Raw genomic sequence first — 15,053 nt, 5'->3', positions numbered from 1 at the left:
GAAATCGGAGGCCCTATACCGACACACCGGTGGCACAGCCCTCTGTCTGGGCCTGTTGGTTTGTGATGTTTGTTTTTATTGTAAAAGGTCATTCTTGTGGTATCTTTTTCCACCTGATGGTTTGTGATGTTTGTTTTTATTGTAAAAGGTCATTCTTGTGGTATATTTTTTCGCTTAGGGTATAAATGTTATTATACCGATGGTTTAGGAGAGTATTTATGTTTGGTAGATACTAGTTCTAACCAGAATATTTAGACATGATTCCGTATTACAAATTGTTGGTTTGTGGTGTTTGTTTTTATTGTAAAAAGGTCATTCTTGTGGTATAATTTTCGCTTAGGGTATAAATGCTATTATACCGATGGTTTCAGAGAGTATTTATGTTTGGCAGATCCGAGTTCTAACCAGAATATTTAGACATGATTCCGTATTACAAATTGAATTTTGATTTGAACCAATGTTAGACGTTTGGGTCGGTATCGTAGGTTACCTGATCGCTTGGTTTTAATCCCGGCTCTTACTGCTTCTATTTGTCTTCGTGGATCATAATCGCAACATATTTTTAGGCAGAGTTTCCGCTTGCAATAGCCATTAAAAGTTTGGAGAAAGTGCGCATTTTACTTTTTGATGAGAAAACTTGCTTTTCACCTCCACTGATGAGAGCAGAAGAAAATGGAAAAAACAGATGGCTTGCAGAAACTGGCCGCCTAGAAGCATATCTGGGTCTCAGGACTCGACGCTAGGGGTAGGCGTTCGGGTTACCCGAAATTTTCGGGTCGGGTAATTCGGGTTTTTTAAATTTCGGGTTTTGAGAATCGATACCCGAAATTACAACGGGTTTTTCAATACCCGAAAATTCGGGTACACGAAATTTCGGGTTCGGGTATTCCCGAACTACCCCAACTATTGGGTTGGCTTCATAAAAACACATACACCCTATTAAATTAGTATACAAATATAGTTTGAATAATGATATACATGGACATATAAAACATAAGCAATCTACAATCACAAGTTATGCACACTTACACATAATTATAGATGTACAAATTAATTATTAAGCATGACATGAGTACATGACACATGAAAGTTCGGGTAATTCGAGTACCTGATTGTGATACCCGAATTACCCGAAATAATTTCGGGTTTTGCAAGTTGCTACCCGAAATTCCCGAACAAAATTCGAGTTTCGGGTATTTCGGGTTCCACTTACACATAATTATAGATGTACAAATTAATTATTAAGCATGACATGAGTACATGACACATGAAAGTTCGGGTAATTCGGATACCCGATTGTGATACCCGAATTACCCGAAATAATTTCAGGTTTTGTAAGTTGCTACCCGAAATTCCCGAACAAAAATCGGGTTCGGGTATTCCGGGTTCGGGTTTTTTGCCCAGCCCTACTCGACGCAAGAGGCACAATCTAGCCGTCAGCCAACAGGGGATAAAAAGTAAACGTTCATGCAAATTTATACTACAAACATTTCATTTGAAACCCAGCGCATTGCGACCTGCACTTGAGGACCAAAATTAATGTTTTCAGATTTGGAAGGGGCTAATGTTTTCAGATTTGGAAGGGGCCACGCGACATCCTACGCACAACAACCTGCACTAAGGGACCAAAATTAATATTTTCAGATTTGGCAGGAGCCGCGCGAACGCGTACCCCCTCTACCACAAATTATGACGTCCACTCTCCCATTGGGGAGATGGTAAGCCAACGCACCCACCAAGTGCAATGTGGGTCATTAGCCTAGGCTACGAGCCTTGGTGATCGCCCGTTGACCGCGTCCAGGTAAGTATGGAGCTACATTGCACTGGGCGCCTATCTTATAGGAGCAGCTCGTCGCGCGTCCAGCTTCGTTTGCCGTGGTGGTACTAAACGATCAGGTGGAGCCGAACCAGCCAACGCGTCCTCGCGCTGAGTTCTGCACTTGTCGTGGGCTCCTGATACATGGAAACCGTGAATGGGCCTCTATTATTGGGCCGTCAGGAGACATTCGGACGGCAGGTAGCAATGCGCGCGCGCCGCTCTTTCAGCTAGCCAGCCGGCCATTCGTTTGTTGGTCGTCAGGTCACAAACCGTTCCTACCGGACCTACCACAGCAGAATCATTGTGCAATCCGCGATCAGCTGCCATGCGTCAACGTTACAGCTCGGTTCCGCGCAACCAACTCGACCCAATCCCCATCTAACACCTGAGACACTGTCCCGATATAAACACACCACGTCCACGAGCACGACAGCACAGTGCCTTCACTGCACTTCGCTTGGCTGCCTCGAGAAAAGCTCCACTCCAAAAAAAACCTCGCGTCCCTTTTCTGAATCCAGACTACAGAGGGGCGGGCGTGTCCTGTCGGATGACGAGCCGGCGTGACAGGTTGGAGCCGTCGCCGGCGGCGGCCGCGGTGGCGCTGCTGCTGGTGGTGGTGGTGGCCGGCGCGCCGGCGTCTGGGCAGGTGGCGACGTCGTGCACGGCGTCGCTGATATCGACGTTCACGCCGTGCCTCAACTTCGTGACGGGGAGCACAAACGGCGGCGGCTCGCCGACGAAGCAGTGCTGCGGGGTGCTGGCGGAGATGGTGCGCACGGGCGCCGACTGCGCCTGCCTCATCCTCACGGGCAACGTGCCCTTCAGCCTCCCCATCAACCGCACGCTCGCCGTCTCCCTCCCCAAGCTCTGCAGCTCCACCTCCGTCCCGCTCCAGTGCAGAGGTTGGTGGTCGCCGATCGACTCGCCTCCGTCTGTATTAAGGCGTAACTGAAAAACTAACTCTCTTTCCGTTCTGGTGATTCTGCAGACACGGCGACGCAAATCCCAGCTCCAGGTAACATGCATCAACATCGCCTTGTTTGTCAGTACCAAAACAACAACAACAAAAGAAATAATCTGAAGTCTTTAGGAGAAGATGAACAACTGAACTCTGTCTTTTTTTTTCTGTACCAGGACCTATCGCGTTCGCTCCGGCTCTGCCTCCACTGCGTAAGGACCTTTGCCTTCTCTGCTCACGCCACGCCAGGTCGATCTCCCTTCTCTAAACTTTACTGACAAACGTGATCGACACATCTGCAGCACCCATCCCACCGGAATCGTCCGACCCTCCGGCGGATCCCACGGCGATCCCTCCGGCGGTGGACTCGCCGCCGTTCTCCCAGAGGCCAGTGGTGGTGCCCAGCTCCGCTGTTAGGAGGTCTCACGTATCCGTGGCGGCTGTCGCCGCTGTGCTGCCCATAGTTGCTGCCGCGTCCATTTTCGTTTGATCAGGATGTGGTGCTGTAGGATGCATGCGTTGTGGTGTGCGGTTTGAGAAGGAACTATCTGTGTTTCCGGGATTTTGAGTTGGCTTGTGATCATGATTTTGTACAGGGTATTATAAACAGCACAGTGAGAAATACGGCTCCAGGAGTCCAGGCAGAACCAGTCCTCTTCTCCCACCTCTCTGCCTAATTTCTCCTTTTTTTTTTATTTACCCCGTGTTCCCTTTCCTCATGTCCCGCAAGAGCAATTATGAACATTTGATTTCACTATCGCAAAAGTTTGTTTGGGTGCAAAACATTTTGTAACAAACTATCGTGCTTTTGTGAAATGCTTTGTTTTGAAAACTATAAGACCATTGCTTGGAACGAGTTACGCCAAAAATCGTGTTAACATAGTTTTAAGATTAGGATATTTTCGCTGGAACTTGCATCTAAATGATCAATTTTAGGTGAAGTCTCTCTATCTTGCCCTAATCAAAGAACATGTCCCAAACCTAAGAGATTATCGAAAATAAAAGGCACACTCAAAATCAAGATTTTCTATGGTATTAGTAATCCTCACCAAAGATAACCTCGCTGGGAAGTAAGGTATGTAATTTCTATCAATACATTGAAACAATCTAGCACTTATTTTTCGAATGCCGATTTGCTCATGTGGTTTGGAGCCTGGTGTTTTGAACGTTAGGAATCCCAAAATTAACTTCCACTTCAAATGTGTTTGGAAATTGGCTTTCACAATTTGTCAAAAAACAAAAAAATAGCCCTATTAGGAATAGCAACCGTCTGTTGGCTGGCTTAGTAGGAATGATCTTGTTTTTTTTAAAAAAAACTTAATGTCTCCTTTACAAGTTATTTTCACTACTACCCACTACTTATTGTCTTAGATTGTGCTTGAAAGTCGCCTAGAGGGGGGTGAATAGGGCGAAACTGAAATTTGCAACGTTAATCACAACTACAAGCCGGGTTAGCGTTAGAAATAGAAATGAGTCCGAGAGAGATGGTGTAAAACAAATCGCAAGCGAATAACAAGTGTGACACGCGAATTTGTTTTACCGAGGTTCGGTTCTTGCAAACCTACTCCCCGTTGAGGTGGTCACAAAGACCGGGTCTCTTTCAACCCTTTCCCTCTCTCAAACGGTCCCTCGGATCGAGTGAGCTTTTCTTCTCAATCACTTGGAACACAAAGTTCCCACAAGGATCACCACACGATTGGTGTCTCTTGCCTCAATTACAAGTGAGTTTGATCTCAAGAAAGAATGAGAAAGAAAGCAATCCAAGCGCAAGAGCTCAAAATAACACAACAAATCACTCTCACTTAACACTAAAGCTTTTGTGGAATTGGGAGAGGATTTGATCACTTGGGTGTGTCTTGTATTGAATGCCTAGCTCTTGTAAGTGGTTGGAAGTTGGAAAACTTGGATGTCTTGAATGTGGGGTGGTTGAGGGTATTTATAACCCCAACCACCAAACTAGCCGTTTGGTGAAGGTAGAGATGGCAATGGGTACCCGAAACCCGAAACCCGATGGGTTTTTACCCCATTAGGGTACGGGTTTAGGTCAATTTTCATACCCATGGGTTTGTTAATGGGCATAAATCTGTACCCAACGGGTTTATGGGTATGGGTTTGTTCCTATAGTACCCAAACCCATGAACCCGTGTGTTTTTTAAACCCGACCAAACCTAGTGCATATTGTCATTTTATTTTATAAACGAACAACAAACTTGTTATTCCTTATTTACTTCATAATTTTTATCAATTGGTAAATGTACCATTAGTTGGTGAGAGCGTTGCTTGCTTGCTATTATAGTTTTTACCAGTGTTATATATGTGGTGGATGCATAACTTAGTGCAAGGTCACTTAATTATACAACTTATTATTTGTATTTCATTCTCTCTACTAATAATTTTTATACCAAATCATGAACTCGTTGTTCATTACATAGATTTTGGATCATGATATCATTAATCATTACGATACTTATTGATTATGAGAAGAACAAGTATATTGGAGATGAAACCCGCGGGTAACCCATGGGTACCCGTTAACCCGATGGGTACGGGTTTGGGCAAAATCTCAAACCCGTCATGGGTATGGGTTTTTTAATGGGCATAGATATTTTTCACGGGTACGGGTTTGGGACGACTAAACCTAGCGGGTTTCTACCCGTTGCCATCTCTAGGTGGAGGCTGTTGTCACATGACGCACCGGACAGTCCGGTGCGCCAGCCACGTCACCAGGCCGTTGGGTTCCGATCGTTGGAGCTCTGACGTGTGGGCCCGCCTGGCTGTCCGGTGGCGCACCGGACAAGTCCTGTAGACTGTCCGGTGTGCCACCCGCGCGTGCTCTGCTCCTCTGCGTGCGCTGGCGCGCATTTAATGCGTTGCAGTCGACCGTTGGCGCGAAGTAGTCGTTGCTCCGCTGGCTCACCGGACAGTTCGGTGTGCACCGAACATGTCCGGTGAATTATAGCGGAGCGGAAATCCGAAGCTGGCGAGTTCAGAGCCGCTCTCCTCTGGAGCACCGGACACTGTCCGGTGGTACACCGGACAGTCCGGTGAATTATAGTGACGCGCCTCTGAAAATTCCCGAAGGTGCGAAGTTTGGCTTGGAGTCCCCTGGTGCACCGGACACTATCCGGTGGCACACCGGACAGTCCGGTGCGCCAGACCAGGGCACACTTCGGTTATCCCTTGCTCACTTTGTTGAACCCAATTCTTGGTCTTTTTATTGGCTAAGTGTGAACCTTTGGCACCTGTATAACTTATACACTAGAGCAAACTAGTTAGTCCAATTATTTGTGTTGGGCACTTCAACCACCAAAATCAATTAGGAAATAGGTGTGAGCCTAATTCCCTTTCAATCTCCCCCTTTTTGGTGATTGATGCCAACACAAACCAAAGCAAGTATAGAAGTGCATAATTGAACTAGTTTGCATAATTTAAGTGTAAAGGTTACTTGGAATTGAGCCAATATAAATACTTATAAAATATGCATGGATTGTTTCTTTTATTTTTAACATTTTGGACCACGCTTGCACCACATGTTTTGTTTTTGCAAATTCTTTTGTAAATCCTTTTCAAAGTTCTTTTGCAAATAGTCAAAGGTAAATGAATAAGATTTTGTGAAGCATTTTCAAGATTTGAAATTTTCTCCTCCTGTTTCAAATGCTTTTCCTTTGACTAAACAAACTCCTCCTAAATGAAATCCTCCTCTTAGTGTTTAAGAGGGTTTTAAGATATCGATTTTGAAAATACTACTTTCTCCCCTTTTGAATACATTAAGGTACCAATTTGAAAATCACCAATTGAAAATCCTTAGTTTTAAAATTAGGTGGTGGTGCGGTCCTTTTGCTTTGGGCTCATGCTCTCTCCCCCTTTGGCATAAATCACCAAAAACGGAATCATTAGAGCCCTTGAAATTACTTTCTCCCCTTTAGCAAATAAAACATATGAGTGAAGATTATACCAAAGATGGAGAGATGCTTGGAACGACGGCGAAGGATGAGTTACGGAGTGGAAGCCTTTGTCTTCGTCGAAGACTCTAATTCCCTTTCAATACACCTATGACTTGGTTTGAAATTTACTTGAAAACACATTAGTCATAGCATATATAAAAGAGACATGATCAAAGGTATATGAATGAGCTATGTATGCAAGACATCAAAACAAATTCCTAGAATCAAGAATATTTAGCTCATGCCTAAGTTTGTTAAAAGTTTGTTCATCTAGTGGCTTGGTAAAGATATCGGCTAATTGATCTTTAGTATTAATATATGAAATCTCGATATCTCCCTTTTGTTGGTGATCCCTTAGAAAGTGATACCGAATGGCTATGTGTTTAGTGCGACTATGCTCAACGGGATTATCCGCCATGCGGATTGCACTCTCATTATCACATAGAAGAGGAACTTTGGTTAATTTGTAACCGTAGTCCCTAAGGGTTTGCCTCATCCAAAGTAGTTGCGCGCAACAATGGCCTGCAACAATGTACTCGGCTTCGGCGGTAGAAAGAGCTACGGAATTTTGCTTCTTTGAAGCCCAAGACACCAAGGATCTTCCCAAGAACTGGCAAGTCCCTGATGTGCTCTTTCTATTAATTTTACACCCCGCCCAATCGGCATCCGAATAACCAATCAAATCAAATGTGGATCCCCTAGGATACCAAAGCCCAAACTTAGGAGTATAAACTAAATATCTCAAGATTTGTTTTACGACCGTAAGGTGAGCTTCCTTAGGGTCGGCTTGGAATCTTGCACACATGCATACGGAAAGCATAATATCCGGTCGAGATGCACATAAGTATAGCAAAGAGCCTATCATCGACCGGTATACCTTTTGATCGACGGATTTACCTTCCGAGTCGAGGTCGAGATGCCCATTGGTTCCCATGGGTGTCTTGATGGGCTTGGCATCCTTCATTCCAAACTTGCTTATTAGAATATCTCGAGTATACTTAGTTTGGCTAATGAAGGTGCCCTCATGGAGTTGCTTTACTTGAAATCCTAAGAAATATTTCAACTCCCCCATCATGGACATCTCGAATTTTTGTGTCATGATCCTACTAAACTCTTCACATGTAGATTCGTTAGTAGACCTAAATATAATATCATCAACATAAATTTGGCATACGAACAAATCGTTTTCAAGTGTTATGGTAAAGAGTGTAGGATCGGCTTTTCCGACTTTGAATCCATTAGTGATAAGGAAATCTCTAAGGCATTCATACCATGCTCTTGGGGCTTGCTTGAGCCCATGAAGCGCCTTAGAGAGTTTATAAACATGGTTAGGGTACTCACTATCTTCAAAGCCGGGAGGTTGCTCAACATAGACCTCTTCCTTGATTGGTCCATTGAGGAAGGCACTCTTCACATCCAATTGATAAAGCTTGAAGCCATGGTAAGTAGCATAGGCCAATAATATACGAATTGACTCAAGCCTAGCTACGGGTGCATAGGTTTCACCAAAATCCAAACCTTCGACTTGGGAGTATCCCTTGGCCACAAGTCGGGCTTTGTTCCTTGTCACCACACCATGCTCATCTTGCTTGTTGCGGAACACCCATTTGGTTCCTACAACATTTTGGTTAGGACGTGGAACCAAATGCCATACCTCATTCCTAGTGAAGTTGTTGAGCTCCTCTTGCATTGCCACCACCCAATCCGAATCTTGTAGTGCTTCCTCTACCCTGTGTGGCTCAATAGAGGAAACAAAAGAGTAATGCTCACAAAAATGTGCAACACGAGATCTAGTGGTTACCTCCTTATGAATGTCGCTGAGGATGGTGTCGACGGGGTGATCTCGTTGGATTGCTTGGTAGACTCTTGGATGTGGCGGCCTTGGTTCATCATCCTCCTTGTCTTGATCATTTGCATCTCCCCCTTGGTCATTGCCGTCATCTTGAGGTGTCTCATTTGCTCGATCTTCTCCTTCATCAACTTGAGCCTCATCCTCATTTTGAGTCGGTGGAGATGCTTGCGTGGAGGAGGATGGTTTGATCTTGTACATTTGGAGGCTCTTCGGATTCCTTAGGACACACATCCCCAATGGACATGTTCCTTAGCGCGATGCACGGAGCCTCTTCATCACCTATCTCATCAAGATCAACTTGCTCTACTTGAAAGCCGTTAGTCTCATCAAACACAACGTCACAAGAAACTTCAACTTGTCCAGAGGACTTGTTAAAGACTCTATATGCCCTTGTGTTCGAATCATATCCTAGTAAAAAACCTTCTACAGTCTTAGGAGCAAATTTAGATTTCCTTTTTCTTTTAACAAGTATAAAGCATTTGCTAACAAAGACTCTAAAATATGAAATATTGGGCTTTTTACCGGTTAGGAGTTCGTATGATGTCTTCTTGAGGATTCGGTGTAGATATAACCGGTTGATGGCGTAGCAGGCGGTGTTGACCACCTCGGCCCAAAACCGATCCGAAGTCTCATACTCATCAAGCATGGTTCTAGCCATGTCCAATAGAGTTCGGTTCTTCCTCTCCACTACGCCATTTTGTTGTGGCGTGTAGGGAGAAGAGAACTCATGCTTGATGCCCTCCTCCTCAAGGAAGCCTTCGATTTGAGAGTTCTTGAACTTCGTCCCGTTGTCGCTTCTAATTTTCTTGATCCTTAAGCCGAACTCATTTTGAGCCCGTCTCAAGAACCCTTTTAATGTCTCTTGGGTATGAGATTTTTCCTACAAAAAGAATACCCAAGTGAAGCGAGAATAGTCATCCACAATAACTAGACAATACTTACTCCTGCCGATGCTTATATAAGCTATCGGGCCGAATAGGTCCATGTGTAGGAGCTCCAGTGGCCTGTCAGTCGTCATGATGTTCTTGTGTGGATGATGAGCACCAACTTGCTTCCCTGCTTGGCATGCGCTACAAATCCTGTCTTTCTCAAAATAAACATTTGTTAATCCTAAAATGTGTTCTCCCTTCAGAAGCTTATGAAGATTCTTCATCCCAACATGTGCTAGTCGGCGATGCCAGAGCCAGCCCATGTTAGTCTTAGGAATTAAGCAAGTGTCGAGTTCAGCTCTATCAAAATTTACTAAGTATAGCTGACCCTCTAGCACTCCCTTAAATGCTATTGAATCATCAATTCCTCTAAAGACAGTGACACCTACATCAGTAAATAGACAGTTGGAGCCCATTTTGCATAATTGAGAAACGGAAAGCAAATTGTAATCTAATGAATCTACAAGAAAAACATTGGAAATAGAATGGTCAGGTGATATAACAATTTTACCCAATCCTTTGACCAAACCTTGATTTCCATCCCCGAATGTGATAACTTGTTGGGGATCTTGGTTTTTCTCGTAGGAGGAGAACATTTTCTTCTCCCCTGTCATGTGGTTTGTGCACCCGCTATCGATGATCCAACTTGAGCCCCCAGATGCGTAAACCTACAAAACAAGTTTAGTTCTTGACTTTAGGTACCCAAATGGTTTTGGGTCCTTTGGCATTAGACACAAGAACTTTGGGTACCCAAACACAAGTCTTTGACCCCTTGTGCTTGCCCCCAACATATTTGGCAACTACCTTGCCGGATTTGTTAGTTAAAACATATGATGCATCAAAAGTTTTAAATGAGATGTCATGATTATTTGATGCACTAGGAGTTTTCTTCTTAGGCAATTTAGCATGAGTTGATTGCCTAGAACTAGATGTCTCACCCTTATACATGAAAGCATGGTTAGGGCCAGAGTGAGACTTCCTAGAGTGAATTCTCCTAATTTTGCTCTCGGGATAACCGGCAGGGTATAAAATGTAACCCTCGTTATCCTGAGGCATGGGAGCCTTGCCCTTAACAAAGTTGGATAGTTTCTTAGGAGGGGCATTAAGTTTGACATTGCCTCCCTGTTGGAAGCCAATGCCATCTTTAATGCCAGGGCGTCTCCCTCTATAAAGCATACTACGAGCAAATTTAAATTTTTCATTTTCAAGTTCATGCTCGACAAATTTAGCATCTAGTTTAGATATATGATCATTTTGTTGTTTAATTGAAGCCATGTTGTCGGCGTTTCGAGACCGGGGGGGGTCCCTGAGCCGACGAGTGAATGTCGCCGCGTGCCCCAGCCCAGATGGGTCGAGCGCGTGGGCGAGCGCGAGCGCGAAGGGGGGAAGTGAGGTGGCCGGAGACGGGCGTGAGAGAGGTGGAAATCCCGCGGCCTTCGTGTTCATCCCGCGCCCAGGTCGGGTGCGCTTGCAGTAGGGGGTTACAAGCGTCCACGCGGGAGAGGGAAGCGAGCGGGCCCAAGAGAGCGCATGTCCCGTCCTCGTCCCCGCGCGGCCAACCCTCTCTAAGAGGGCCCTGGTCCTTCCTTTTATAGGCGCAAGGAGAGGATCCAGGTGTACAATGGTGGTGTAGCAGAGTGCTACGTGTCTAGCGGGGGAGAGCTAGCGCCCTAAGTACATGCCGATGTGGCAGCCGGAGAGATCTTGGCACCCAGCTGGTGTGATGTCGTGGCCGTCGGAGGAGCGACGGAGCCTGGCGGAGGGACAGCTGTCGGGGCGGTTGAGTCCTTGCTGACGTCCTCCTGCTTCCGTAAGAGAGCTGAGAGCCGCCGTCGTCACAGAGCATGCGGGGCGCCATTATTGTCTATCTGGCGGAGCTAGCCAGATGGGACACCGGTCTTGTTCTCTGCGGCCCGAGTCAGCTTGGGGTAGGGTGATGATGGCGCTTCCTGTTGACGTGGCTGGCCTGCGCCCTAGGTTGGGCGACGTGGAGGCTCCTCCGAAGCCAAGGTCGAGTCTGTCTTTCATGGCCGAGGCCGAGCCCGAGCCCCTGGGTCGGGCGAGGCGGAGATCGTTCGGTAGAGGCCAGGGCGGAGTCCGAGCCCTGGGGTCGGGCGAAGCGGAGTTCGTCGTCTTCCGGGGCTGAGCCCGAGTCCGAGCCCTGGGTCGGGCGGAGCGGAGTTCGTCGTCTTCTGGGGCCTAGCCCGAGTCCGAGCCCTGGGTCGGGCGGAGCGGAGTTTCGCCGTCTTCCGGGACTTAGCCCGAGTCCGTGCCCTGGGTCGGGCGGAGCGGAGTTCGCCGTCTTCCGGGACTTAGCCCGAGTCCGAGCCCTAGGTCGGGCGGAGCGGAGTTCGCCGTCTTCCGGGACTTAGCCCGAGTCCGAGCCCTGGGTCGGGCGGAGCGGAGCTTCCTATGGCACCTTTGGCAGGGCCTGACCGCCTGTCAGTCTCACTTTGTCAAGTGGCACTGCAGTCGGAGTGGTGCAGGCGGCGCTGTCCTTCTGTCAGGCCGGTCAGTGGAGCGGCGAAGTGACGGCGGTCACTCCGGCTCTGCCGGGGGGCGTGCGTCAGGATAAAGGTGTCAGGCCACCTTTGCGTTAAATGCTCCTGCGATTCGGTCGGTCGGTGCGGCGATTTAGTCAGGATTGCTTCTTAGCGAAGGCAGGGCCTCGGGCGAGCCGGAGATGTGTCCGCCGTTGGAGGGGGGCCTCGGGCGGGACGGAAATCCTCCCGGGTCGGCTGCCCTTGCCCGAGGCTAGGCTCGGGCGAGGCATGATCGAGTCGCTCGAACGGACTGATCCCTGACTTAATCGCACCCATAAGGCCTTTGCAGCTTTATGCTGATGGGGGTTACCAGCTAAGAATTAGGAGTCTTGAGGGTACCCCTAATTATGGTCCCCGATAGTAGCTCCCGAGCCTCGAAGGGAGTGTTAGCACTCGCTTGGAGGCTTTCATCTCACTTTTTTGCAAGGGGACCAGCCTTTCTCGGTTGCATTTTGTTCCGGTGGGTGCGCGCGAGCGCACCCGCCGGGTGTAGCCCCCGAGGCCTCGGAGGAGTGGTTTCACTCCTTCGAGGTCTTAATGCCTTGCGTAATGCTTCGGCTGGCCTGGTTGTTCCCTCATGCGAACTGGCCGTAGCCCAGGTGTACGGTCGGGGCCCAAGTTCTCGGGCTGGTATGTTGACGCTATCAACGGTTCGGCCGGAGCCGGGTTTGCGAGAGCAGCCCCCGAGCCTCTGCATAGGGCGAGAGGGCGATCAGGGACAGACTCGGCTTTTTTACATACGCCCCTGTGTCGCCTTTCCGCAAGGAGGAGGGGGGGAAAGCGCCATGTTGCCCTCGATGGGCGCCGAACATGGTGTCTCCGGTGAGCTGCAAGCGGGTAATCCGAGTGGACGTCCGTGCCCCGTTCGTTAGGGGTCGGCTAGGGGCCCAGAGGCACGCCCAAAAGTACCTGCGGGTGATTTGCCGGACCCGGTCCCCTAGCGACGGGGTCCGAGGGCTCGATGCCTCCCTCTGATGGGATTCCGTTACAAGATCGCTCCCGCTGGTCTCGGAAATGTTCTAGGGTACCTCGGGAGCGCAGCCCGAGCCTTGGTTATGTATCGAACGTACCCCTGGCCATCCCTCGCTCGGCGTCTGAGGCGGTTGTGAACCCTTTGGGGGCCAGCCTTCGAACCCCTGATCAGTAATGGGCACGGAGCCCGGGTAGCCTGAGGCGGCCGTGGAACCCTTCGGGGGGCCGGCCTTCGAACCTCTGACCAGTAGTGGGTGTAGGGCCCACGCGATCTGAGGCGGCTGTTGAAACCCTTCGGGGGGGTCAGCCTTCGAACCTCTGATCAGTAAGGAGGCTCGGAGCCTGGTTCCTTCACGGGGAAGGATCCTTTTCGGGGTATCCCCCTTTCCCGGTCCCTGTTGCAAGAGATAGAGAAAGAGAAAAAGCGGAAAAGGATACGAAATCAAACGACGCGGCGTACCTTTTTTGGCGCGGTTATTACGGCGAAGGCGAAGCGTTGCCCACTGGCGAGGCGGAGGCGCCGCTTGTCCCGCCGCGGAGTTAATGCGACGGGGCGAGTTGTTGGCGGGGCGGCCGTTGCGCGTACGCGAGCCGTTCGAGGAATGGATCACGGGCGCGTTGTCTTCACGCCGTGAGAGGGGGTTCTCTTGCTGCCCCCGGATGGGACGTGAGCTCGGCTGACGACGTGACCGCTGCTCCCGCCCGCCTGCCACCGTCATTACTGCCGGCCCACTTTCGGCCGCATTGACCGCCGCGCCAGGCTGGCGCTACTGAGCTGTGTGCTGGGTCGCCTCGAGTCGCGGTATTGGTTCCGCAACCGAAGAGGCGCGGTGGTGGCGCAAGTGGCGGTGCAGTCGCTTGCATGCAGCATCCGGCGCGCCGGCTGCGTGACGCGTGGGCCTGGGCCTCCAGGCTGGGCGCGTTGGGAGTCGGAGAAGCGCGTCCGCTTGGCGTGGTTGCATGCCGCCTGCATGGCTGCCCGCCTCTTTCGCCCGTTGGTCCGGGCAAAAGTGGAGGGTCACTTGTAACCGCTGGGCGGTTATGTGCGCCGCGCGCGGCGGTTTGGCTTCCTCTGCTCTGAGCCGGTTTGCATGACATGCGGGACCCAGCCCCCGCGCCGCAGGGGAGGGCCCTGGATCGTGTTGGAGAAGACTCAGCCCGTGACCGTTTGGGGTGCAAGTAGGGAGAGTTGCCTTTAAAAGGAGGGCGACCCCTTTCGGAAGGCGACCATGTCTTCTCGCTCCCTTATGCATCGTGTCTTTCCACCTTCCAAGCCCCCGGATGGGGGATACCCGCCGTCTTTTCGCCTCATCGTTGGAGGAACGCAACTCCGTGGGAGTTGGTACCTTTCAGCCATCATTCGGCTTCAAGGATTTTCATCACACAGCCCGGTTGCTCCCCTCCGCCGGTGGTCACCCAAGACGGTGACCTCCAACGCTTGGATGGGGAGAAGCGAGCCGGGCTGCGATCTTGGTCCCACCCTCAGCTTCAAGGATGTTCATCATCCTCGCTGGGGTGGGGGCCGGGCTGAGCCGGCGCTCTACCTCCCGCGCGGGTTCGTGGGTCACCCTCTCCTGCGGCGTTCGAGGGAGAGGGCGCTCACTGGCCCTGCGGGCGGCCCGGACTTCGACAACGCGGAGCTGGTCGACGGCGGGCGTCGTCACCTCCAGCGTGTCGGGCTCGTTGGCTTGGCTCCCGGCGGCCCCTCCTGCCGGGGGGGCGGCTGCCGCGCCGTGTGCATGGGAGGACCACCCCAGATGCCGCGCGCTGCTAGGGCGGCGTTCGTGTTCTAGGGTGGCCCTGCCTTTGCACCGGCGTGGCATCTTCACGCGGAGGCCAGTGCCCCACTCGTCCAGGAGGATTTGAGTGGGGATCTGTCGGAGGGCTGATGGCCCCTGCCGTCGGTGCCGAGGCGGGGGCGGTTCGAGAAGTCCCCGTCGCCGACGAGATCACCGCCACCATCCGCGCTTCGGGCCTCCGGCTCTTTGTACTTGTCCTCGCCCCTCGAGCGTCGGCGTGGGCGAGGGCAAGATTGC

General features: G+C 50.1%; 1 protein-coding gene and 1 non-coding gene across 2 annotated transcripts; one reads left to right on the top strand and one right to left on the bottom strand.

Annotated features, from left to right (window-relative positions):
• Window positions 1–1,649: 1,649 nt before the first annotated feature.
• LOC111590628 (U1 spliceosomal RNA) lies at window positions 1,650–1,809 on the bottom strand. Its single transcript, XR_004855695.1, has one exon. It is a non-coding gene; the product is annotated as a U1 spliceosomal RNA (small nuclear RNA).
• Window positions 1,810–2,245: 436 nt separating this feature from the next.
• On the top strand, window positions 2,246–3,574 carry LOC103644166 (non-specific lipid-transfer protein-like protein At2g13820). The gene is made up of 4 exons (XM_008667359.3): window positions 2,246–2,721; window positions 2,808–2,834; window positions 2,954–2,989; window positions 3,080–3,574. Exons 1-4 carry the CDS (start codon window positions 2,367–2,369, stop codon window positions 3,265–3,267), a joined length of 606 nt encoding a protein of 201 aa, XP_008665581.1. The 5' UTR covers window positions 2,246–2,366; the 3' UTR covers window positions 3,268–3,574.
• The last annotated feature ends 11,479 nt before the right edge of the window (window positions 3,575–15,053 follow it).

The sequence above is a fragment of the Zea mays genome, chromosome 1, assembly GCF_902167145.1.
Source record: "Zea mays cultivar B73 chromosome 1, Zm-B73-REFERENCE-NAM-5.0, whole genome shotgun sequence".
NCBI classification, from domain to species: Eukaryota; Viridiplantae; Streptophyta; class Magnoliopsida; order Poales; family Poaceae; genus Zea; species Zea mays.
The sequence above is the reverse complement of the archived record's forward strand: the minus strand, read 5'-3'. Positions and strand labels throughout refer to the sequence as shown.